Below are 26,775 nucleotides of genomic sequence, written 5' to 3'. Positions count from 1 at the left end.
GTTATATTTAGAATTCAAAGGAACATCATGTGAGTGAGTGGAGTTGGCATATACATACAGACTGATATGGATGATGGTCATAAAAAAAGCAAACCATTGGAGGCCTATTTGAACAGATTGATTTGAATTGTAAAATAAATTGGAATAAAATTTCAGAGATAACACCGTCATTACAACACAAATTAATGTAATACAATTTCAAAACGAATATTTTATCAAAATGTGCCATAATTTATGTAAATTCTTCTTATTTCTTAAGTGTTCGATTGCATTTAATGTAATTGGGTGGGTATTGGTCGGTTGTTTGTTGTTTTCTTGAGGAAATGGTCAAACACTCTCACTGACCTTAAACGGATGTTTAAAATACGAAAAGAGAAACAGAACAGACACGGCACAACAATAATTAATGTAAATTATGCCAAAGTTTGTTGTTTTCTATGGTATGGCCGACAACCGGCCCAACTTTTAAGGGAAATGGAAGTTTTTTTTCGTAATGTGTTGTTAATGGTTGTTGGGTTATTGTTGTAAATCAAAAGTACATTGGTGTGGTCATAAGAAAAAGAGGTGTGAGTAAAGCTATTGAGTTATGAATGGACACTTAATTTCAAAAACTCAATAATATACCAAAATTCAATTCAGAATTTATTCAGAAGAAGTTATTGTTGTAAAAAATTACGTTAAACAGGCCATAACTTACGAATGATTTTCTCCTTTTTTGATTTACTCATCTTTTGACCATGAATTCGGAATATTTTTGGTGCGATGACTTCCTCGCAATCGTGACAGATGATACTCATGATGATGATGATGTTGATAATGTACGTAAATATGTCGAACAATTACTTCATATCCATTCTCATTCATTGGAGGGCATTTAAATAATTGCCACATGAGGTCATTTATTCATTCTTCTTCTTCTTCCCAAAATGAAATGAGACAACAAAAGTGTCTGCGTTTTCTTTTGCAAAACATAATCAAATTAAAATTTAAAACATTTAATTAATTTTTCAATTGTATATCGTGTGTATGTCTGTGGTGGCACATTGTCTTCTGCACACACAGACATGGCTTTTGATCTTCTTTTTGTGATAAAGTAGTTAGTTGCTTTGAATAGTTCTTATGAATTTTATTAATGGTCTTCTTTGTATTCTTATTTTGTATTTTCAGCACTAGCCCTGGCACTCTACAAGATGTGACAATGGACAATCCATGTAAGTATTGAATAAAGCAGATGTGCAAATTTTTTATTTTAAAATTTTTGATTACTTCTTTTTGTAGAAGGGGAAAAAGAGGTTAAAGCATGAGACAAAAGGTTAGATCACACCACAGTGTCCGGCGATACACTTCAAGCAGAATACAAATGCAAGGAAATAGCTTTCTTTATGAACAAATTGTAATCAGAACAATTCAGACACACAAACAGTTCAATGGCAACTTTTGGATTCAGGTAGAGAGCAGAAATTAAGCGCCCAGTTCTCTCACTTGTTGATCATAAAATTGTAGTCAGAGATTAGGTGCAGGTATCATCCTGTTTTTAGCGTATAGTGAAGATCGAATTAGGTCTATAAAGGCCTTGGTATAATCTGTATATTTCTTTAGTCGTTCACACAATTTGTATATGATGGTTAAAAGACACATTCGCAGCATGGCATGCTTGTTTAAGATATTTATAGTAAAAAATCGCTGCCAGATCTGCATTGATGTTGTTCCTACTTTGCCCTTATTCTTTTACAACCGATGACTTAAGCGAGAACAACATATGTACAGCTAATGTGTCCCAAACCCGTATGACCCTATAATTGGCAAAAGTAAAAATGTTTCTCGAAACAAGTTTTCTTGTGAAGAAAAAACATGCACCAAATGTTCGAGAATGATATCGTTTTCCAACTTTTGACGAACAAAATAACAACGTGCTTGTGTACAGACGAAAAACATTTGCCAAACATTCGACAGTGATAGTCGTTTTCGAAAGTTGTGCCGAACATTCGAATAATATCAGCAACAGTAGGCCTATTCAGTAATTTTTTAACTTCACTCATTGTTTTTTTTTTTCAAAAATTTCTTTTGTTTGTTTTGTTTTTGTTACAATAACAAAAGAAATTTAAACAATGTCGATAGTTGTTAAAAGTTACAGAATAGGCCTACTGGTATGGGGGGTAAGCTACCTTATCAGTAAGTCTCAACCGATTTTAAAATATTCGGTTTGCTTGTACGTCCTTATTACACCATAGTATGGAGGGAATATTAAATTTACTTTTCTGTTTGTAACGCATTATTTTTGATCAGTGTAAAATTCTGAGCCGATTTCCGCTCCGTCTGTCCATTTGTATAACTAGAAACCAGACAAATTGAGATAGGACACTAAAATTTAGCACAGACGTGTCTCTTGTTTGCAGTTCAAATTCTAAGATGAGCTATATCGGCACACTTATTTGCATAGCCGCCATATGAGGGTACCACCTGATTGTAGGTGTTTTCTCCACCAAAAAATTTGAATATAGGTCCACGTTGCAGTCTCCATATAACAGTACCAACCGATTTCAGTTTTTTTTTTTTTGAAGTTTTTTTTTTAAATTTTCGGTCTAAAACTTTAGGCCAGAAAACTTCTCGACAGAAGTGTTTTGAAGATTTTCTTAAAATTGCTGTCTAAATTGGCTGGAATTTGGAATTTGGGGTTCCAAGTGGTCACAATAACTTCTCCTCCAAAAATTGTGGGCATAATTCCATGTTTTGGATAGCCCCCAATATAACGATATCCAACCGATATCAGGTACTTTGTAGTTTTTATATACATTTTCGGTCTTAATTGGCTGTAATTTGGCTTTTAGCGTTCCCAGTGGCCACAAAAATTCTCCGCAAAAAAATTGGATATATGTCCATGTTTTGTTGTAGCCACAAATAACGGTACCAGGAGGTTTCAGCTATTTTACAGGTTTTAACTAATTTTTCCAACCGAATTAGCTATAATCAGGCATTCATAGTGGACAAATAATTTCTATACCAAAAATGACATGGATCCACGTTTTGGTGTAGCCCCCATAAAACGGTACCAACTGATTTCGGGTATTTTCGGTATAAATTGGCTGCAATTTGGCATTTGGGGTTCCCAGTGGTCAGAAAACCTGCATATAGGTCTATGTTTTGGTATGGCCCCATAGAACGGTATCTCCAGATTTTCGTTATTTTGAAGGTTTTAACCTCATTAGTCCATAGAAATGTCAGAAATTTGGCATTTAGACTTCGTTACGGTACAGGTCTACATTTTTATATAGCCTTCATAAAGGGTACTGAACTATTTTCGAGGTTTTAGAGATTTTTTATCCTATCGAATTTTCTAAAATTTCGTATATAGTCGTTGGTGGTATTTAACATTCCCGCAGAGAATTGTCGTTTTAATAACGCCCCCATATAACGGTACATCCTGATTTTGGGTATTTTAAAGGTTTTAACCTCAATAGCCCACCGAAATGGCAGAAATTTGGTATTTAGCCTTCGTTGGGGCTACAAAACTAGAGAATACACCTTTTTCAGATGTAATTCGGAACATTCCAGTTGTATTTCGTTACATTTTAATTGCAATTCGATTATTCTATTTGTAATTCGAAACAATTTATTTGTTATTCCAGAATTCCATTTGTAATTCGAATTATTTTATTTGTAATTCGAATTATTCCATTTGAAATTCGTATTATTCTATTTGTAATTCGAATTATTTCATTTGTAATTCGAATTATTTCATTTGTAATTCGAATTATTCCATTTGAAATTCGTACTATTCTATTTGTAATTCAAATTTTTCCATTTGAAATTTGAAAAAAATCGAATTACAAATGTAATGTTTCGAATTACAAATGGAATAATTTGAGTTACAAATAAAACAATTGCAATTCGAATGCAAATAAAATAATTCGAATTACAAATGTAATAATTCGAATTACAAATAGAATTCGAATTACAAATGGATAAATTCGAATTACAAATAAAATGTTACAAATTACATATGGTTAGGTTAGGTAGGTTAGGTTGAGAAGAGGGGTGATTCAAGATCACCACATGTCCTTAAAAAGAAAGGGCATACACTTAAGCCAAAAGAGGCTTGTTGTGCGCTCTAATTTTATGTGTCCTGGAAGTTGTTGTTGTTAGTTTAGGAGTTCCGTCCCATTGACGTAGTCCCTCAAGTTTTTGAACCCGATGTCCTTGATATGGTCGAGTCCTGTAATTATGTCGTTTCCCATTAGTTGAGTTCTCAAGTTTGTGAAAGCCTGGCAGTGGCAGAGATAGTGTTCCAACGTTTCGTTGTCCTCGCCACATACCCTGCATTCACTATTCTCTGCACAGCCTATCCTGTGCAGATGCGCTTGTAGTCCTAGATGCCCTGTGAGGACACCGATCAGTCTACTGATATCCTTTTTACTCATCACTAGGAGGTCACTTGTTTTGTCCTGGTCTGTGTTTCCCCATAGGATTTTTGTAGTTTTTCCCTTTTCCTGGTTATTCCATAAGGATACATTAGCATTCTTTGCCAAAGCTTTTAGTTCTATACGCGCCGCCTTTAAAGGTTTGGCATTGTCTAGACTTACTGTAGGTAGGTCCCTGGCTTGTTTTGCTAAGGAGTTTGCTACTTCGTTTCCCATAAACCCTATGTGTCCTGGTACCCATATAATGTTTACCGAGCCATAATGGAAATAGTACACTCTAAGACAGTTTTCGATATTGTTGCCTTACTTGTTATAGCTCTAATTGCTGCTTTACTATCCGTAAGGATGTTAACTGTGAGTGGCCTTGTGTTTGTTTTAAACCAGTTCAGACAATCTGTGATCGCTCGGATTTCGCCCTGGAGGATCGTGTTATGATCCGGCAGACGAAGGGAGATCCTCGTTTCCGTGTCCACGATATAAAGACCCAGTCCAATTCTCCCCCCTAACACAGCCCCGTCCGTAAACCCGCACCTTCCAGCGGGAATCTGTGCAAGGATTCCATCGATCCACATATCTCTATCCGGTATTAGAACTTCACACAGACCTACTTCACTTGATTCTGGTATCTGGTCCGATACTATTTGATTTATAGATTCACCCGTTGTGAACCGTGATATGCATTGGTGGTATGTTTGGTGATCTCTTTCGATCCACTCGCTCATCGCTTTCAGTCTTATAGCCGCGATGGCTGCTTCATACCTTATCTGTATTTCTATCGGGTGGACAAATAGAATTGTCTCTAAAGCCCTAGTTGGTGTAGTCCTCATCGCCCCGCTAATGCCTAGGCAGCACATTCTTTGTTGTTTAAGATATATTGTTGTTGTTGTAGCAGCATCGGGTTTTATGCTGAGTTGGCAGCCGCTGGCCGAAACACTATGATGTTCCGGGTCAATCCGGTACGAAAGAACCCGCTGCCGTGGGATTGCTTTAGGGTATATTCAACACTTCTGCTGTTATATGTATTCCAGTTGGTTAGCGTCATTTGGCGTCAGATTTGTTTCTTACTAAACCAATATATTGTAAATAATTTAAGCTAAGTAGACTTTTAATTATAGAAGAAAAGTACATAGATTTTCCCATTAAAGACCAGAAATCCTTACCACCAATACACATTACACCCTTTTTCAAGTTTTTGCAATTTTCCCTTTATATTTTGTAATTATCTCTGTGAATAACCCCTTCAATTGTATAAAATCTTCAAAAAAGATGACAAAAGAATTGCTTTCAAATTGCCGGCACTTTTTATGGAGACACACACACTACTAAAAACGTCTATCTGTCTGTACATAGTTTCCTCTCATTGCGCTTTAATGCTTTCAATTCACACATCTCATCAATAAATTTCAACAAAAAATATGAAAATTAAAAAAAAAAAAAAACATGAACTGAAATCATGGTCATTTCTTGAAACAACAAACAGCAGCAACAACAACAAGAAAAACTTGGCAAACAATCAAAAAAATCCAAACGAATGAGGGTGTAAAGGAAATAAATACACATAAGTGGCAAATTTGAGAAAAACAAAACAACCTTTTGGAAGGGAGGGATGCTGACTGGTCGTCTGTCCGTGCGTCCATCCATTCGCCTACCCACTTAATATTCATATTTTCTTTCAAAGAGCACGGCCACGTGTGTCTGGCTGGCTAGCTGGCCTAGCTAGCTACCAGTGGCCGTTGCTGAGTTGAGTGTACTGTGTATGTCGTTTGGACCATGTAAAGGGCCATTTAAAAAAATTGTTATTCTATCATTGAATTGCTTTTGTTATTTTAAACTTTTCTTTTTGTTAGGGCAAAAATTTGAATTTTCCTAAATTTTACACTGGACTACAGAGAATTTAAAATAATTTTGATTTTTTGGCACAGTTTTAGGTTGAGTTAAAGACAGGAGTAGGCACCATATCTTACTATAAGAATCTGTTATTGTGTGTGGAGAGAAGTACTCGAGCTTTTGCGCCATGCTGGTCCATGGGACATCATCCCTTTATAATGAAATGTTTGCACAATGTCGAAAGTCAGTTTTTCATTTATAGAAGGGTCTGTTAGTTTGCCTCTCCATCTTTATTTCTTCTTCGTTGCTCTACCCAAAACGTTAGATAGGTTCTGATGGACTCATCCCTGACATTTAATAATCAACATGTAGGTAATTCCTTTATCCCATAAATATAATAGTTATTTCAGCCCTTCAAAAACATCTTCCTTTATTTATAGCAGAAGGTGGTTCTCTTATTATTACAATATCATGTTTTCCTTTTCTCTTTATCTTCTTGTGTAGTTTTCTCTTTGTTTTTCATTGGAAAAATTCAACTTGTAGACTGCAGCCACATTAATTAATAAACCGATTCTGTTGTGGGGCGCTGTGGATGGGATGGGTGGATGCCAGGAAATTCATTTGTGCCAGACGTTGTCTGTGTTATAATTGTTGTTGTTTTAGCTGTATTAATTTTCATTTGAACAACGCCACCACCACCCCCACTGATCTTTTTTTAGTTGGAAAAAATTAGAACCACAGTAGAGAGACTCTGATCAGATCATTACTTGTCTTTCGTTAAACAAACAACTTAGTTTTGAATAAAATGTAAAAAAAATTTGAAATTAAAGTGACAAAAAGAAAAAAAAAACACCTCAAAACTGAATAAAAACAGGAAATAAATTGAAAATCTTGGCTGGAAATTATATTTGGAAAATTATAAAATAATAGAATGCAAAGAAGTTGCATAATACCAAACAGCAACAACAAAGAGGAAGGCAATAGCAGCGGAAATGTTAATAATTTTTTAGAAGATTTTGAAAAACCACAGACTTCGTCATTTGTGTGGCAAAATAGCCTAACCGCTCAGGGTAGAGAATTGTTTATTTGTAACCACCATAACCAAAATGACTAATGTTTTTTTTCTATTCTATTTGCAGATGGTGTGGGCTATCGTTCACCATGTGTCAGCCTGCAACAACCATTCCAAGGCTCTACATCTCCGGCCGGTCAAGGCAGATCTGTAAGGGAATTCGAAGAACAAATGGCCACGTTGCGCAAGGAAAATTTCAATTTAAAATTGCGTCTATATTTCATTGAAGAGAGTATACCCGGCTATCAGCAAGCCTCAAATTCCAGCGAGGGTCAGGAAACCCTTATGAAACAACTTATCGATGCCCGTGTTGAAATGGAAATTTTACGTAAAGAAATCCAAGAAAAGCAGGATCTTTTAAAGGAAGCCGCCCAGGCCATGACTCAAATGGAAAAGATACAAAAAGACACAGAGCTTAAATATCAGGAGATGTTGGATGAAACGAAACAAAAGATCCAATATATGGAAATGGATCGTGAAATTGAAAAGTCCAAGGGCCAACAACAACAACAACATGTCAATGGCGCTGGTGCGGAGTCAATGAGTGATTTACTGGGACGTTCAGAGGTGGCGGAAAATATGAATGCCTTACAGAGGGTAAGTTAAATGTTAGAAGGTATCAGGCGGTTTTGCGGATACAAAGTCAGCTTAAGAGGATTTTTTTGTGACCATGAAAGGGTGCTACTATAGACCCTTTCTGAAAGAAAGAAAGGGTGCTTCAATAGACCCTTTTTGAAAGAAAAGGATCTCCAATAGACCCTTTCTAAATGAACGGTTACTTCTATAGGCCCTTTCTGAAAGAAATGGTTCTTCTACAGGCCCTTTCTGAAAGAAATAGTTCTTCTACAGGCTGCTTCTATAGACCCGTTCTGGAAGAATGGTTACTTCTATTGACCCTTTCTGAAAGAATGGATGCTTCTATAGATCTTTTCTGAAAGGATGGGTGCTTCTATAGACCTTTTCTGAAAGAAAGGGTGCTTCTATAGAATCTTTCTGAACGAAAGGGTGCTTCTATAGAATCTTTCTGAAAGAAAATGTGCTTCTATAGGATCTTTTTGAAAGAAAGAGTGCTTCTATAGACCCCTTCTAAAAGAACGGTTACTTCTATAGGCCCTTTTTGAAAGAAATGGTTCTTCTACAGGCCCTTTCTGAAAGAAATAGTTCTTCTACAGGCCGTTTCCGAAAGAAAGGCTGCTTCTATAGACCCGTTCTGGAAGAATGGTTACTTCTATTGACCCTTTCTGAAAGAATGGATGCTTCTATAGACCTTTTCTGAAAGGATGGGTGCTTCTATAGACCTTTTCTGAAAGAAAGGGTGCTTCTATAGGATCTTTCTGAAAGAAAGGGTGCTTCTATAGAATCTTTCTGAAAGAAAAGGTGCTTCTATAGGATCTTTCTGAAAGAAAGGGTGCTTCTATAGACCCTTTCTAAAAGAACCGTTACTTCTATAGGCCCTTTCTGAAAGAAATGGTTCTTCTACAGGCCCTTTCTGAAAGAAATAGTTCTTCTACAGGCCCTTTCCGAAAGAAAGGCTGCTTCTATAGACCCGTTCTGGAAGAATGGTTACTTCTATTGACCCTTTCTGAAAGAATGGATGCTTCTATAGACCTTTTCTGAAAGGATGGGTGCTTCTATAGACCTTTTCTGAAAGAAAGGGTGCTTCTATAGACTATTTCTGAAAGAAAGGGTGCTTCTATAGAATCTTTCTGAAAGAAAGGGTGCTTCTATAGAATCTTTCTAAAAGAAAGGGTGCTTCTATAGAATCTTTCTAAAAGAAAGGGTGCTTCTATAGAATCTTTCTGAAAGAAAGGGAGCTCCAATAGACACTTTCTAAAAGAACGGTTACTTCTATAGGCCCTTTCTGAAAGAAATGGTTCTTCTACAGGCCCTTTCTGAAAAAAATAGTTCTTCTACAGGCCCTTTCCGAAAGAAAGGCTGCTTCTATAGACCCGTTCTGGAAGAATGGTTACTTCTATTGACCCTTTCTGAAAGAATGGATGCTTCTATAGACCTTTTCTGAAAGGATGGGTGCTTCTATAGACCTTTTCTGAAAGGATGGGTGCTTCTATAGACCTTTTCTGAAAGAAAGGGTGCTTCTATAGGCTATTTCTGAAAGAAAGGGTGCTTCTATAGGCTATTTCTGAAAGAAATGGTTCTTCTACAGGCCCTTTCTGAAGGAAATAGTTCTTCTACAGGCCCTTTCCGAAAGAAAGGCTGCTTCTATAGACCCGTTCTGGAAGAATGGTTACTTCTATTGACCCTTTCTGAAAGAATGGATGCTTCTATTGACCCGATCTGAAAGTATGGATGCATCTAAAGACCCTTTCTGAAAGAATGGGTGCTTCTATTGACCCTTTCTGAAAGAATGGGTGCATCTAAAGACCCTTTTCTGAAAGAATGGGTGCTTCTATTGACCCTTTCTAAAAGAACGGTTACTTCTATAGGCCCTTTCTGAAAGAAATGGTTCTTCTACAGGCCCTTTCTGAAGGAAATAGTTCTTCTACAGGCCCTTTCCGAAAGAAAGGCTGCTTCTATAGACCCGTTCTGGAAGAATGGTTACTTCTATTGACCCTTTCTGAAAGAATGGATGCTTCTATTGACCCGATCTGAAAGTATGGATGCATCTAAAGACCCTTTCTGAAAGAATGGGTGCTTCTATTGACCCTTTCTGAAAGAATGGGTGCATCTAAAGACCCTTTTCTGAAAGAATGGGTGCTTCTATTGACCCTTTTTGAAAGAATGGGTGCATCTAAAGACCCTTACTGAAAGAATGGGTGCTTCTATTGGCCCTTTCTGAAGGAAAGTATGGATGCATCTAAAGACCCTTTCTGAAGGAAAGTATGTTTCTCTAAAACCTTTCCGAAAGAAATATGCTTCTGTGGATCCTTTCTTAAAGAAATATGCTTCTGTGGACCCTTTCTTAAAGAATGGATACATCTAAAGACCCTTTCTGAAAGAATGGATACATCTAAGGACCCTTTCTTAAAGAATGGGTGCTTCTATAGACCCTTTCTGAAAGAATGAATACATCTAAAGACCCTTTCTGAAAGAAAATATGTTTCTCTAAAACCTTTCTGAGAGGTTCACATTTGGAATGGACCCCTTATAATGGTATCACCCTATTTCAGGCATTTTCATATTTTTATCTACATTTTCGTCCTAATTTGACGGTAATTTAGCATGTATAGTTCTCAGTGATTATCAACTTTTCCACCAAAATCTGTCGACTTAGATTCACGTTTTGATATAGCCCCTCCATAGAATGGTACCTCCCGATTTTCGGTATTTTTAAGGTTTTAGCCTAATTTTACCACCGAAATCGCTGAAGTTTGGTATTAAGTCATCTTCGTTGTGGGTAAAAAATATTTCAGCAAAGAATTATCGGTATAGGTCCACGTATAATGGTACCCATAGAACGGTACCTCCCGATTTTGGGAATATTTAAGGTCTTAGCCACATTATCCAACCGAAATAGCTGAAATTTGATAAAAAATTTCGTTAGCGGGTTAAAAATTTTTCGCAGAGAATGTTCGCTACAGGTCCACGTTTTGATATACACCTATTGAATCTATTGAAAAATTGGGAGGTACAAAATTTTCGGTATTTCGAAGGTTTTAGAGGCATTATTTAGTCTCAGTTAGATCCATAATATATCTCTGCACATAATCGTCGGTATAGGTCCACATTTTAGTATAGCCCCTGTTGAACGGCGACGTCCGATTTTCGGTTTTCTAAGTTTTAGCCACATGATCCAAATGAAATGGCTGAAATCTTATTATAGATGCCTTACTTCCTCAAACTCGTATCTGAAAAAATAAAATTTTTGAGGAGAAATAAAAAAACGAACATTTTTGGATGCATCGCGGTTTTGGAAAAGGTTTCAACGCAATTATTAGAAATTCCCTAATAATTGCTTTTAAACTTTTTCAAAAACGCCGGTGTATCCAAAAATGATAGTTTTTTTCTTTCGTCAAAAATTTTAGTTTTTAAGATACGAGGTTGAAAAAGTAATACATCGATATGTTGGAGTTATAACCCCGTTTTCGGTTTTATATAAACAAACAATTTTGTTTTTTTTTTTTCAGATACGCGATTTGGAATCATTACTCAAACAATCCGATGACAAACTCGAAGATTTCCAACAACAAATAACCAAATTGGATGAAATATTGGCCAAACGTGATGAAACCATACAAGAATATGAAGAAAAGGTAAAGGAACTGGTATTCCAAAATGCCGAGCTATTGGAATCTGTTGAAAATCGTGATTTAGAGCTGGCTACTAAGGAGGTAAGTTTGTATGCTCTGCAAATAATATCCAATTACATAATCCATCAACCCATTGTTATTTTTGTTGGTTAAAAAAAAATAATTGTTATTATCTTCTTAAGCGTTCCATAAGAGGTCTACGTTCTGCTAATGCTGAACTTAAATCTGAAAATGGGCAACTTTTAAATGCATTAAAAAGCACTCAGGACAATTTCGCCAATGAAATGTCCAATATTAAAGAATGTGAGAGCCAAATGCGTCAACAGCAAGAAACTTTGACAAAAATGCAAGTAAGTCAGCGAGGGAGAAGGTCGAAATATGTTTGTATGTTGCTAATGGTGTTGGTTGTGGGTTGCTTCTGTTGGCACTTTTAAAAGAGGGGAGTTTGGTTTTCAAAGCGATATAAAGGACTTGGTTGCCTAAATATCGGTAACTTTAGTTTCAACCTGTCACAAAATGGTGACACTTTATGGCAGACAAACAAAACATTTCTTTAGGGGCTAGAACCCCATAACATTTCCCCCATTAAGATACCTGTACTACATATTTTAATGTTTTTAAAGGATCATATTTCACTTGTATAAGAACCGTTACTTTGCACATTCCATTCACCAGTTGCTTTATCTTTGGGAAATTTGGTTTCCGCTAATGTTAATAGCAATGTTTATTTTGTTTCATCACTGTTTTTGTTAACCAATTTTTTATTTTATTAATCATTAACTCTGTTTTCATACAAATCATTCATGGCTTTCCTCATCCCCACATCATTGTTAACAATGTGTCTTCCATTCAAAAGACCACCATATCCATTAAAACAGCCAATACTGAACGTTTATTGGAACGAATACAAGATTATGAACGAATGGTAACACAAATCAATATTGAACGTAATATTGTAAAACGTGAAAATCAATTCTTTAAAATGATTATTGAAAAATTAAATGCCAGCAGGCAAACCGAGGAAAATGAAGAAACATCACATTACACGAAGAAGAATTTTTTACCTAAACTCAATTTGAAATTGAATTATTTGGGTGTAAATAGCATGTGCCGCCACCCAACCAGACAAGAAAAAGAAGAAGAAAAAGATTCACAAAACCAAACATTTAATTTTCAACAAAAGCTATCTTTTAATATTTGTAATGGAAACTGTTACCGTAAAAAGAACAACAACTATGCGGAATTAACGCCTCCAAATAATACAGAAGAAGAGTCCTTGGGTATCACTGCGAATTCTAGAATACCAATACGTTATACCATCAGTGACACAAGTCTCTTTAGTCAATACCAAAATGACAAGAAATCAGAAAATTCCAAATGTTTAATTTGTTGCAATGTCGGAAAAGGTCAAACAGATGCCACAGGTTGTAGCTTTAATAACAATCCATTATTTAATGTTGTGAGTATATGTTAGTAAATTCTTTTGAGAATTGATAGTAATTTGATTTGTATCCTTACAAGATTTCCAAACCCTGCGCCAATAGCTTTAAATGGAGCAAGAATAACAACAAATTGCAAGATAGTCTTAATTGCATTTATTCCAAATTTGGCACATTTCCTTAGACGACAATTTGTTTTCCAAGTCATTCTGAAGCAATCTCTTTGCATGGGCCTGTGTATCAAGATATTCTAATTATCCAGACAAATAGGTTTTTGTACAAATTTTTAATTAAAAAAAATATATATTTGTGGGCAATTTCTTAACTTTACTCTATTTTTACTTATTTTATAATAAATATTTCATATTCTTCTTGTCTTTATGGTCTTTAAGTATATTCTCATCTTTGAAATTTTTGCTTTGATAATTAATTCAAATAATGGGATAGATACAACACTGGATCAGAATTATTAAATTTTAAGACAACTGATGTTACTTTGTGATTCGAATAGTTATGCTGAATAGAGTTTTCTGAAAGGGGTGCCCTTCTATAGACACCTTCTGAAAGAAGGGTCCATCTATAGAGCCTTTCTTTCAGAAAACGTCCTTCTATAGATCCCTTCTGAAAAAAGATGTCCTCTTATAGACTCCTTCTGAAAGAGAGTGTCCTTCTATAGACACTTCTTAAAGAAAGGTTCCGTCCGTAGACCCTTCCTGAAAAAACGTCCTTCTATAGACCCTTTCTCAAAGAAAACGTCTTTCTGCAGACCGTTTCTAAATGAAAGGCCCCTTCTATAAAACCTTTCTAAAAGAACTTGTCCTTCTATAGACCGTTTCTGAAAGAAAGGGTTCTTCACCATTACTGCAAAAACGTCCTTCTATAGACGTCTTCCGAAAGAAAACGTTCTTCTTTAGACCCTTTTTTTTTAAAAAAAATGTGCTATTGACCGTTTCTGAAAGAATTGGTCATTATATAGACCTTTTCTGAAGGAAAGGGTCCCTTTATAGACCCTTTCGGTAGGTAAACGTCCGTCTATAGAACCTTTCTGAAAGAAAACGTCCTCCTTTAGACCCTTTGTGAAAGAATAGATCCTTACCCTTTCTGAAAGAATGTGCCCTTCTTTATAATCTTTCTGAAAGAAAATGTCCTTCTATAGACCGTTTCTGAAAGAAAAGGTTCTTCTATAGAACTTTCTAAATGAAAGAAAGAGTGCTTCTAACGACCCTTTATAGTTTTTTTTAAGAAAAACATATATATTCAGCTACCCTGAATAGGAATACATAAGGAAAACATGTATTCAGCCAGGCTGAATAGTGTTTTCTGTAGCACAACGTCTTTTAAGCAAGACTGAAAGTGCTCTCAACAGGAAAACATCTATTCAGTCATGCTGAAAACACGCTGAATAGGGTTTTCTATAAGAAAATATCTATTCAGATAGGCTGAATAGTGTTTTCTATAGGAAAACATCTTTTCAGCAAGACTGAAAGTGCTTTTAATAGGAAAACATCTATTCAGTCATGCTGACAGAATAGTGTTTTCTATAGGAAACATCTAATCAGCTAGGCTGAATAGGGTTTTCTATAGGAAAACAACTATTCAGCCTGGCTGAATAGGGTTTTCTATAGGAAAACAACTATTCAGCCTGGCTGAATAGGGTTTTCTATAGGAAAACAACTATTCAGCCTGGCTGAATAGGGTTTTCTATAGGAAAACAACTATTCAGCCTGGCTGAATAGGGTTTTCTATAGGAAAACAACTATTCAGCCTGGCTGAATAGGGTTTTCTATAGGAAAACAACTATTCAGCCTGGCTGAATAGGGTTTTCTATAGGAAAACAACTATTCAGCCTGGCGGAATAGGGTTTTCTATAGGAAAACAACTATTCAGCCTGGCGGAATAGGGTTTTCTATAGGAAAACAACTATTCAGCCTGGCGGAATAGGGTTTTCTATAGGAAAACAACTATTCAGCCTGGCTGAATAGGGTTTTCTATAGGAAAACAACTATTCAGCCTGGCTGAATAGGGTTTTCTATAGGAAAACAACTATTCAGCCTGGCTGAATAGGGTTTTCTATAGGAAAACAACTATTCAGCCTGGCTGAATAGGGTTTTCTATAGGAAAACAACTATTCAGCCTGGCTGAATAGGGTTTTCTATAGGAAAACAACTATTCAGCCTGGCTGAATAGGGTTTTCTATAGGAAAACATCTATTCAGCTAGGCGGAATAGGGTTTTCTATAGGAAAACGTCTATTCAGCTGAGCTAAATAGGGTTTTCTATAGGAAAACATCTATTCAGCTAGGCTGAATAGGGTTTTCTATAGGAAAACAACTATTCAGCCTGGCTGAATAGGGTTTTCTATAGGAAAACAACTATTCAGCCTGGCTGAATAGGGTTTTCTATAGGAAAACAACTATTCAGCCTGGCTGAATAGGGTTTTCTATAGGAAAACAACTATTCAGCCTGGCTGAATAGGGTTTTCTATAGGAAAACAACTATTCAGCCTGGCTGAATAGGGTTTTCTATAGGAAAACAACTATTCAACCTGGCTGAATAGGGTTTTCTATAGGAAAAACAACTATTCAGCCTGGCTGAATAGGGTTTTCTATAGGAAAAACAACTATTCAGCCTGGCTGAATAGGGTTTTCTATAGGAAAACAACTATTCAGCCTGGCTGAATAGGGTTTTCTATAGGAAAACAACTATTCAGCCTGGCTGAATAGGGTTTTCTATAGGAAAACAACTATTCAGCCTGGCTGAATAGGGTTTTCTATAGGAAAACAACTATTCAGCCTGGCTGAATAGGGTTTTCTATAGGAAAACAACTATTCAGCCTGGCTGAATAGGGTTTTCTATAGGAAAACAACTATTCAGCCTGGCTGAATAGGGTTTTCTATAGGAAAACAACTATTCAGCCTGGCTGAATAGGGTTTTCTATAGGAAAACAACTATTCAGCCTGGCTGAATACGGTTTTCTATAGGAAAACAACTATTCAGCCTGGCTGAATAGGGTTTTCTATAGGAAAACAACTATTCAGCCTGGCTGAATAGGGTTTTCTATAGGAAAACAACTATTCAGCCTGGCTGAATAGGGTTTTCTATAGGAAAACAACTATTCAGCCTGGCTGAATAGGGTTTTCTATAGGAAAACAACTATTCAGCCTGGCTGAATAGGGTTTTCTATAGGAAAACAACTATTCAGCCTGGCTGAATAGGGTTTTCTATAGGAAAACAACTATTCAGCCTGGCTGAATAGGGTTTTCTATAGGAAAACAACTATTCAGCCTGGCTGAATAGGGTTTTCTATAGGAAAACAACTATTCAGCCTGGCTGAATAGGGTTTTCTATAGGAAAACAACTATTCAGCCTGGCTGAATAGGGTTTTCTATAGGAAAACAACTATTCAGCCTGGCTGAATAGGGTTTTCTATAGGAAAACAACTATTCAGCCTGGCTGAATAGGGTTTTCTATAGGAAAACAACTATTCAGCCTGGCTGAATAGGGTTTTCTATAGGAAAACAACTATTCAGCCTGGCTGAATAGGGTTTTCTATAGGAAAACAACTATTCAGCCTGGCTGAATAGGGTTTTCTATAGGAAAACAACTATTCAGCCTGGCTGAATAGGGTTTTCTATAGGAAAACAACTATTCAGCCTGGCTGAATAGGGTTTTCTATAGGAAAACAACTATTCAGCCTGGCTGAATAGGGTTTTCTATAGGAAAACAACTATTCAGCCTGGCTGAATAGGGTTTTCTATAGGAAAACAACTATTCAGCCTGGCTGAATAGGGTTTTCTATAGGAAAACAACTATTCAGCCTGGCTGAATAGGGTTTTCTATAGGAAAACAACTATTCAGCCTGGCTGAATAGGGTTTTCTATAGGAAAACAACTATTAAGCCTGGCTGAATAGGGTTTTCTATAGGAAAACAACTATTCAGCCTGGCTGAATAGGGTTTTCTATAGGAAAACAACTATTCAGCCTGGCTGAATAGGGTTTTCTATAGGAAAACAACTATTCAGCCTGGCTGAATAGGGTTTTCTATAGGAAAACAACTATTCAGCCTGGCTGAATAGGGTTTTCTATAGGAAAACAACTATTCAGCCTGGCTGAATAGGGTTTTCTATAGGAAAACAACTATTCAGCCTGGCTGAATAGGGTTTTCTATAGGAAAACAACTATTCAGCCAGGCTGAATAGGGTTTTCTATAGGAAAACAACTATTCAGCCAGGCTGAATAGGGTTTTCTATAGGAAAACATCTATTCAGCCAGGCTGAATAGTGTTTTCTTTAGGAAAACTTCTATTCAGCCAGGCTGAATAGTGTTTTCTTTAGGAATACTTCTATTCAGCCAGGCTGAATAGTGTTTTCTTTAGGAAAACTTCTATTCAGCCAGGCTGAATAGTGTTTTCTTTAGGAAAACTTCTATTCAGCCAGGCTGAATAGTGTTTTCTTTAGGAAAACTTCTATTCAGCCAGGCTGAATAGTGTTTTCTTTAGGAAAACTTCTATTCAGCCAGGCTGAATAGTGTTTTCTTTAGGAAAACTTCTATTCAGCCAGGCTGAATAGTGTTTTCTTTAGGAAAACTTCTATTCAGCCAGGCTGAATAGTGTTTTCTTTAGGAAAACATCTATTCAGCCAGGCTGAATAGGGTTTTTTATAGGAAAACATCTATTCAGCCAGGCTGAATAGGGTTTTTTATAGGAAAACATCTATTCAGCCAGGCTGAATAGGGTTTTCTATAGGTTTTCTATTCTATAGGAAAACAACTATTCAGCCTGGCTGAATAGGGTTTTCTATAGGAAAACAACTATTCAGCCTGGCTGAATAGGGTTTTCTATAGGAAAACAACTATTCAGCCTGGCTGAATACGGTTTTCTATAGGAAAACAACTATTCAGCCTGGCTGAATAGGGTTTTCTATAGGAAAACAACTATTCAGCCTGGCTGAATAGGGTTTTCTATAGGAAAACAACTATTCAGCCTGGCTGAATAGGGTTTTCTATAGGAAAACAACTATTCAGCCTGGCTGAATAGGGTTTTCTATAGGAAAACAACTATTCAGCCTGGCTGAATAGGGTTTTCTATAGGAAAACAACTATTCAGCCTGGCTGAATAGGGTTTTCTATAGGAAAACAACTATTCAGCCTGGCTGAATAGGGTTTTCTATAGGAAAACAACTATTCAGCCTGGCTGAATAGGGTTTTCTATAGGAAAACAACTATTCAGCCTGGCTGAATAGGGTTTTCTATAGGAAAACAACTATTCAGCCTGGCTGAATAGGGTTTTCTATAGGAAAACAACTATTCAGCCTGGCTGAATAGGGTTTTCTATAGGAAAACAACTATTCAGCCTGGCTGAATAGGGTTTTCTATAGGAAAACAACTATTCAGCCTGGCTGAATAGGGTTTTCTATAGGAAAACAACTATTCAGCCTGGCTGAATAGGGTTTTCTATAGGAAAACAACTATTCAGCCTGGCTGAATAGGGTTTTCTATAGGAAAACAACTATTCAGCCTGGCTGAATAGGGTTTTCTATAGGAAAACAACTATTCAGCCTGGCTGAATAGGGTTTTCTATAGGAAAACAACTATTCAGCCTGGCTGAATAGGGTTTTCTATAGGAAAACAACTATTCAGCCTGGCTGAATAGGGTTTTCTATAGGAAAACAACTATTAAGCCTGGCTGAATAGGGTTTTCTATAGGAAAACAACTATTCAGCCTGGCTGAATAGGGTTTTCTATAGGAAAACAACTATTCAGCCTGGCTGAATAGGGTTTTCTATAGGAAAACAACTATTCAGCCTGGCTGAATAGGGTTTTCTATAGGAAAACAACTATTCAGCCTGGCTGAATAGGGTTTTCTATAGGAAAACAACTATTCAGCCAGGCTGAATAGGGTTTTCTATAGGAAAACATCTATTCAGCCAGGCTGAATAGTGTTTTCTTTAGGAAAACTTCTATTCAGCCAGGCTGAATAGTGTTTTCTTTAGGAATACTTCTATTCAGCCAGGCTGAATAGTGTTTTCTTTAGGAAAACTTCTATTCAGCCAGGCTGAATAGTGTTTTCTTTAGGAAAACTTCTATTCAGCCAGGCTGAATAGTGTTTTCTTTAGGAAAACTTCTATTCAGCCAGGCTGAATACTGTTTTCTTTAGGAAAACTTCTATTCAGCCAGGCTGAATAGTGTTTTCTTTAGGAAAACATCTATTCAGCCAGGCTGAATAGGGTTTTTTATAGGAAAACATCTATTCAGCCAGGCTGAATAGGGTTTTCTATAGGAAAACATCTATTCAGCCAGGCTGAATAGGGTTTTCTATAGGAAAACATCTATTCAGCCAGGCTGAATAGGGTTTTCTATAGGAAAACATCTATTCAGCCAGGCTGAATAGGGTTTTCTATAGGAAAACATCTATTCAGCCAGGCTGAATAGGGTTTTCTATAGGAAAACATCTATTCAGCCAGGCTGAATAGGGTTTTCTATAGGAAAACATCTATTCAGCCAGGCTGAATAGGGTTTTCTATAGGAAAACATCTATTCAGCCAGGCTGAATAGGGTTTTCTATAGGAAAACATCTATTCAGCCAGGCTGAATAGGGTTTTCTATAGGAAAACATCTATTCAGCCAGGCTGAATAGGGTTTTCTATAGGAAAACATCTATTCAGCCAGGCTGAATAGGGTTTTCTATAGGAAAACATCTATTCAGCCAGGCTGAATAGGGTTTTCTATAGGAAAACATCTATTCAGCCAGGCTGAATAGGGTTTTCTATAGGAAAACATCTATTCAGCCAGGATGAATAGGGTTTTCTATAGGAAAACATCTATTCAGCCAGGATAAATAGGGTTTTCTATAGGAAAACATCTATTCAGCCAGGATGAATAGGGTTTTCTATAGGAAAACATCTATTCAGCCAGGCTGGATAGGGTTTTCTATAGGAAAACATCTATTCAGCCAGGCTGAATAGTGTTTTCTTTAGGAAAACTTCTATTCAGCCAGGCTGAATAGTGTTTTCTTTAGGAAAACTTCTATTCAGCCAGGCTGAATAGTGTTTTCTTTAGGAAAACTTCTATTCAGCCAGGCTGAATAGTGTTTTCTTTAGGAAAACTTCTATTCAGCCAGGCTGAATAGTGTTTTCTTTAGGAAAACTTCTATTCAGCCAGGCTGAATAGTGTTTTCTTTAGGAAAACTTCTATTCAGCCAGGCTGAATAGTGTTTTCTTTAGGAAAACTTCTATTCAGCCAGGCTGAATAGTGTTTTCTTTAGGAAAACTTCTATTCAGCCAGGCTGAATAGTGTTTTCTTTAGGAAAACTTCTATTCAGCCAGGCTGAATAGTGTTTTCTTTAGGAAAACTTCTATTCAGCCAGGCTGAATAGTGTTTTCTTTAGGAAAACTTCTATTCAGCCAGGCTGAATAGTGTTTTCTTTAGGAAAACTTCTATTCAGCCAGGCTGAATAGTGTTTTCTTTAGGAAAACTTCTATTCAGCCAGGCTGAATAGTGTTTTCTTTAGGAAAACTTCTATTCAGCCAGGCTGAATAGTGTTTTCTTTAGGAAAACTTCTATTCAGCCAGGCTGAATAGTGTTTTCTTTAGGAAAACTTCTATTCAGCCAGGCTGAATAGTGTTTTCTTTAGGAAAACTTCTATTCAGCCAGGCTGAATAGTGTTTTCTTTAGGAAAACTTCTATTCAGCCAGGCTGAATAGTGTTTTCTTTAGGAAAACTTCTATTCAGCCAGGCTGAATAGTGTTTTCTTTAGGAAAACTTCTATTCAGCCAGGCTGAATAGTGTTTTCTTTAGGAAAACTTCTATTCAGCCAGGCTGAATAGTGTTTTCTTTAGGAAAACTTCTATTCAGCCAGGCTGAATAGTGTTTTCTTTAGGAAAACTTCTATTCAGCCAGGGTGAATAGTGTTTTCTTTAGGAAAACTTCTATTCAGCCAGGCTGAATAGTGTTTTCTTTAGGAAAACTTCTATTCAGCCAGGCTGAATAGTGTTTTCTTTAGGAAAACTTCTATTCAGCCAGGCTGAATAGTGTTTTCTTTAGGAAAACTTCTATTCAGCCAGGCTGAATAGTGTTTTCTTTAGGAAAACTTCTATTCAGCCAGGCTGGATAGTGGTTTCATTAGGAAAAACTTCAGCTAGGCTGGTCTTTGTTCGTTTAGAAATTTTCGTTTGTGGTTCTTGCGGTCCGCATTACAACATATTTTTTCTAATGGAATCCACAAACAAACTACAACAACAATTGAACCTCATATTCAGCACATAATCATCAATTGTCATTTTTATCATTGCAACATTCACAATGGGTTGAAGGTTATGGTGAAACACTTATGTATAACTTATAAAACTAACCTCTAACAATCTCTACTTTGAATTCTCCATTTTTTCCATCGTGAACACAGACTCAACAGCTTAAACAAGATTTGCAAAAATGTAAAATGGAGGTAGCCGACAAAATGTGTCTGGTCCAGGAGTTGGAAGATAAACTTAGTAATCGTGATCAACTCTACGACAAGGCACGTTTTACCATACAAAAATTAATGTTGCACATTAAAAATCAGCAGGCTGAAATAAATCGTCTCAAGAATCACAATTCCAGTCAATCAACAGCCTCTGCTGGAAACAACAACAATAACAACACCACGAATAACGATAAGGAGGTAAGTTGTACACACGAAGTTTTGTAAATGATTCCAAGGTGAAAACATCTTTGCTTTCTTCTATTTCGTTTTTAGAATGTTAATAGTGCTGTGGGCTTAAGTGGCCTAGAAGTTACCGGATTCTGTCCTTCACTCAGCGATTCAGATGCCATGCAAGAAATGCCCACGGCTCAGAAGCAGAAATACGAAACCATTATTCATGAACAGGAAACGGTTATTGAAACCTTGAAGGCAGATATTAAAAAGAAAACGGCAGATTTGCAGGTAAGTAAATGCGACATAACCTCGCTTTTGATATAACCTCAATTTAGTTACATACATACATATGTTATGAAGCGTGCAATACCAAAGCTGGTGGCTAGTTCTCTCATTCGATACTGAAAGGTTTTGATCAACTTAGTATTTACAAATATACTTCGATTAAAACGTCGTTTGTATTCGAATGCCAGACTTAGGTCCTGGATGATACGCCGTGTCGACACATATCATTTTTGTCATTGAGATTGTGGTTGTCATTTTCATCCATTTTCTTTTTGATTGCCAATAAATACTACAAATCTCATTAACCATTCTTCTTTTCATTTTATCTCTCTCCTCTTCTTTTAGCACTTCGTCAACAAAGAGTTGTGGGAAAAGAATCGTGAAATTGAACGTCTCAATAAAATGTTGAACAATAACTCCCACTCTGCTGCTGCTGCAACCTCACCGAAGCATAATAACAGTAGCAACAACAACAACATTAGTCAAGATGGTGCTGAACTGCAACAATCCTTTTCCGATGTGGAATATGCCAAGGCGGTGCAACGCAACAAGTTGTTGCAACGTAAGGTGGACATTTTACTGCAGCGTTTGGGCACAGAACGTAATGCTGATGCTGTAATTGCACAGTTACGTACTGAATTAAAACAGGCCCGAGCCGATGCTGAGCATGCAGAGAAATGGCGCCGCCAATGTGGAGACTTATGTGCCACATTATCCACTCGCCTAGAGGAATTGGCTGGTTTCCTCAATTCCCTGCTGAAACACAAAGACGTCTTGGGTGTTTTGGCCGTGGAGAAACGTAAAGCAATGCGTCGTGCAGTCGATCGCAGTCTTGACCTATCCAAGAGCTTGAACATGACTCTCTCCGTTTCTGGCCTTTCCATGCTGGATCACTCTCTGGCAGAGTTACACAATCTCTCGGATATTTTGGGTGATGTTGAGGCCAACTTGGCGAACGAAACATTTAATTCCCACGAAGAGTTACATGCCGCCAGTGGTGGTAGTGGCCAACAATTGTCCATAGAAACTTTGAAGGCTGAAAATAAAGCCCTCAAAAAGGAGTTGGACAAGCGACGCAATGCTGATAATAAAAAAGAAAGGCGTTCGCTGCCTCTAAGTGTCATGTTGGAGAATCGTGAAAGTGAATCGGAAGCCTGGTCAGAACCAGACCGCAAAGTATCACTGGCCCGCATAGGGCTAGAAGATCATTCTGCTTCCCTAATGCCACCTGCAGCTAAAGAACAATCTTCCATCCAGCAAGCAGAAACCGACAGTGATTACAGTGAATCTGGCCAAGTGGATAGTCGCAACATGAAATCTTCCCGTACCCAAGAACGCATTACCCAGTTGGAGCAAATTATCCAACAACGTGACCAACGTATATTGGAAATACAAAATCAATTGGCCCAGGCTGATGAAATGCTAAAGAAAGAGAAAATGAAGGTGGAAGAGTACACCGAAGAACTGGAAGATTTGAAGTTGCGCAACAAAGAACTACACGACGATTTAATTGCCATTGGTTCCAATGAACCCAGCTCTGTACACAATGAATCTATGCTGTTGCAACAAATCGAAGAGAAATCCCGTTCCTTGGAAAAAATGCAAGAAGAACAAGAACGTCTGCTAATGGAATCTCGTTTAGCAGAAATGCAAATCCACTCCCTCAAGGATGAAATGGAAAATATGAAAATGAGACACGAAGATGCTTTACAGAAGGCCAACGAACAACAAAAACAACAATTGGCTGCACTGCGCCAAGAAATGGAACAAATACTGCAAGAATCATTGCAGGCCAAGCAACACGAAATGGATGAGTGTCGCAAACAATTGGGCGACTTACAACTCCATTACATGGAGGCACAACGTAACATTGAGTGCCTGCAAGAAAACGAACATGAACTGAAACAGACATTGGTCGAATCAGAGTTGACCGCCCGAAATCTACAAAAACAAATCGATGAGAGCACGCTGAGAGCCTCGAAGGCCACAACAGAACGTGTCAAGGCATTAAATGAGAAGCTGCAATTGGAGAAACGTTTGGAAGAATTGCATCATGAACTCTCCGCATATCAAACGGAACGTAATCAATTACAACAACAAGTACAACATTTGGAAACGGAACAAAGCCAACTTATGGAACGTTTGGCAGAGGCCCAACGTATGGCGGAAGAGGCAGCCGCCTCGGCTAAAAGGGCGGCGGAAAAGAAAGCAGATGACACCTGCCAATCGGGTTATACATCGGAGGAAGTGCCGCTTATGATGATGGCTGCCAACGGGGGGGCTCAAACTGTGGCTCAACAACGTTTGGGTGAACAACGCACCCAAAACTATTCCCCCGATTTGGGCATTGAAAGTGATGCCGGTCGTATATCAAGTGCCGAATTAAGCAGTGCCCAATTGCCTCTATTGAAAACTGTGGAAATTAGTCCCAATAAGGAAAATCTAAATGTAACTGAAGGTAAGTTCCTATGTCAGATTATTAAGCCCTCATTTGTTTATCTCTGATTTATCTTATTTCTTCAATTACAGAACCTTTGGATTCAAGTTTGGAAAACATTAAACCATCTAATTTACCACCCAACACTGCTGCTGGCAGCAACACCAGCACCATTGCTGGCCAGGATAGTCTTGCCTTTAAGAAACATGATTGTGCCAAGGTAGAACAAGAAAACGCTGAATTGCGTCGTAAATTGTTACGCACAAAACGTGCCTTCGAGGACACCTATGAGAAATTGCGCAATGCAAATCAGCGCAAAGCACAAATCGAAAAAGACATTAAAAATCAAATACTCAAAACGCACAATGTCCTCAAGAATGTTCGTTCCAATATGGAAAATGAATTGTAACGTTTAATTTTGTAATAATTCATGTAATTCAATCATTCAATTATCGACATCATCATCAAATAATGCCATAACATACATCACACACATACATATGCTAAAGACACTTGTTTTTATTAATTTTATTTTTTATTTTAAACTTTATATATCATTTAATTTATTTTTAAAAATGTCATTACTAAGTTTCTTCCTTAATGTAGTTAGTTTTAGTTTTAACTTTTAAAATTGTTTAAAAACAAAAATACAAAAAAAAACGAATGCAACGAACTTTCCTAAAACCACCTCCTCGTTAACCAACCACAAGACTTACATTAAACCTTATCCCTCAAATGCCATAAATAATTTTAAGTTTCTTTTTTTCTGTGTATTATTAATGAATTACTACTTAAATTTAATGACACACACGAACACATACATCCCCCTAATATTATTAGTAGTTTGTAAACGAGAGTTTAACGACCAACCCTTTTTCGATCATCATTCATATTGAATGAAATTGTTTCTCTGCAATGCACGATTTTTTAAATAAATAACATTTTTAGCAATAAAACTTTTCACTTTCTCTCTTTTAACCCCTAAGTTAGTTTTATGATGCCTGTATTTTATTTCGTTTGTTGTTTTACTTTTTTCTTGCTTGATTTCTTTTATTTAATTTTAGCTTTTGTTGAAGTAAAATATGCTGATGCTGCAACAACAAATCCCCCCTTAAGAAACCCACCTACAAAATTCTTAACGACATTTCGATTTTTACCATAATAACGAACGAAACACGCTACGCAAGCTGATGAATTTTTCTCTAAATATTCTTTCCATTTTTCTGTGCAAGTTAATTTTTTCGTTCCATCACAAAACATAAAACCGAAAAAAAACAACTGCATGTACATTATGTAAAGAATTAAATTAATGTTTTGTACAGTAACTAGTCCCCACCTTCCTCCAAATCCCTTGTCTATTAGTTGTAAATAAACCTACGAGTTTAAGTTTTATATCGAACAAAAATGTTAATACGAAACGAAATAAAATAATAAGAAATGTTATATGTAAAAAAAAACAATATGTTGTCTTTATTTGGGCGAGGTTTTTGTTGAAATACACAATTGTGGGGGGATTATTTTGGCAAAAAAAAAATGTGCCAAGCAAAATATTTTGATTTTTTAGAAATTTCGAAATGTTGTCGATAACAACGTTCCCAATAAGGAAAATTTGTTGTTAAAAACTTTCTCATAAGGGCATGTTGTCGATAACAACTTAAAAAAAATTATAAAAAGTGCCAAGCAAAATATTTTTATTTTTTTAGAAATTTTGAAATGTCGATAACAACGTTCCCAATAAGGAAAATTTGTCTATAACAACTTTCCCATAAGGGCATGTTGTCGATAACATCTTTTCCAAAGGTAAAAGTTGTCGATAACAACTTCCCAAACTTCTCCATAAGGAAAAGTAGTCGATAACAACTTTTCCGTAATTAAAGTTGTCGATAATAAGTTTTCCATAACGAAACGTTGTTCATAACAAGTATTCTAGAAGAAAAACGCTGTAGATAATGCTTTTCCACAAGGACATGTTGCCGATAACAACTTTTCCATAAGGGAGTGTTGTCGGTAACATATTTTCCATAAGGGAGTGTTGTCGGTAACATATTTTCCGTAAGCAGAAGCTGTCTGTAACACCTTTTCTATAAGGAAATTTTGTCGATAACAAAGAAACCATAAGGAGAAATTGTCGATAACAATTCCATAAGAAAATGTTGTCGATAACATTTCGATGAGAAAATGTTGTCGATAACAACTTTTCCATAAGGAAAGTTTTCCCTAAGAAAATGTTGTCGATAACAATATTTCCACGATTAAATGTTTTCGATAACAAATTTTCCATAAGGAAATGTTTTCGATAACAAATTTTCGATAAAGAAAATTTTGTCGATAACAACTTTTTGATAAGGAAATTTTCTGATAACAGCATTTTCATAAAGGAATGTTCTTGATAACAACATTTCCATAAGGAACAGTTTATGATAACACATTTTACATAAGGAAAAGTTCTCGATAACAT

The 26,775-nt window shown here is 36.6% G+C and overlaps 1 protein-coding gene and 1 long non-coding RNA gene across 16 annotated transcripts in view; both read left to right on the top strand.

Annotated features, from left to right (window-relative positions):
- The window catches only part of cnn (phosphodiesterase 4D interacting protein centrosomin), a 77,537-nt gene extending 51,763 nt beyond the window's left edge, over positions 1-25,774 (top strand). For 4 of the 15 annotated variants that reach the window (XM_073956552.1, XM_073956553.1, XM_073956555.1 and 1 more), the window contains 9 exons: positions 1,168-1,211; positions 7,385-7,914; positions 11,403-11,606; positions 11,708-11,875; positions 21,362-21,619; positions 21,695-21,883; positions 22,226-24,338; positions 24,410-24,722; positions 25,382-25,774. In XM_073956552.1, coding sequence (XP_073812653.1) covers positions 1,168-1,211; positions 7,385-7,914; positions 11,403-11,606; positions 11,708-11,875; positions 21,362-21,619; positions 21,695-21,883; positions 22,226-24,338; positions 24,410-24,722; positions 25,382-25,391 — 3,829 coding nt within the window. In that variant the 3' untranslated portion in view covers positions 25,392-25,774. Of the gene's footprint in view, positions 1-1,167; positions 1,212-6,809; positions 7,316-7,384; positions 7,915-11,402; positions 11,607-11,707; positions 11,876-21,361; positions 21,620-21,694; positions 21,884-22,225; positions 24,339-24,409; positions 24,723-25,381 lie in introns of those variants that run through there. The other 11 variants (XM_073956557.1, XM_073956558.1, XM_073956562.1 and 8 more) reach the window with 6 other exon arrangements.
- LOC141387218 (uncharacterized) lies at positions 1,279-7,095 on the top strand. The gene is made up of 2 exons (XR_012408505.1): positions 1,279-1,447; positions 6,750-7,095. It is a non-coding gene; the product is annotated as an uncharacterized lncRNA (long non-coding RNA).
- Positions 25,775-26,775: the final 1,001 nt, after the last annotated feature.

This window comes from Musca autumnalis, unplaced genomic scaffold (assembly GCF_047663935.1).
Source record: "Musca autumnalis isolate F117 unplaced genomic scaffold, ASM4766393v1 scaffold_5, whole genome shotgun sequence".
Lineage (NCBI taxonomy): Eukaryota > Metazoa > Arthropoda > Insecta > Diptera > Muscidae > Musca > Musca autumnalis.
Note: the sequence above shows the minus strand (reverse complement) of the source record. Positions and strands in the feature narration are given on the sequence as shown.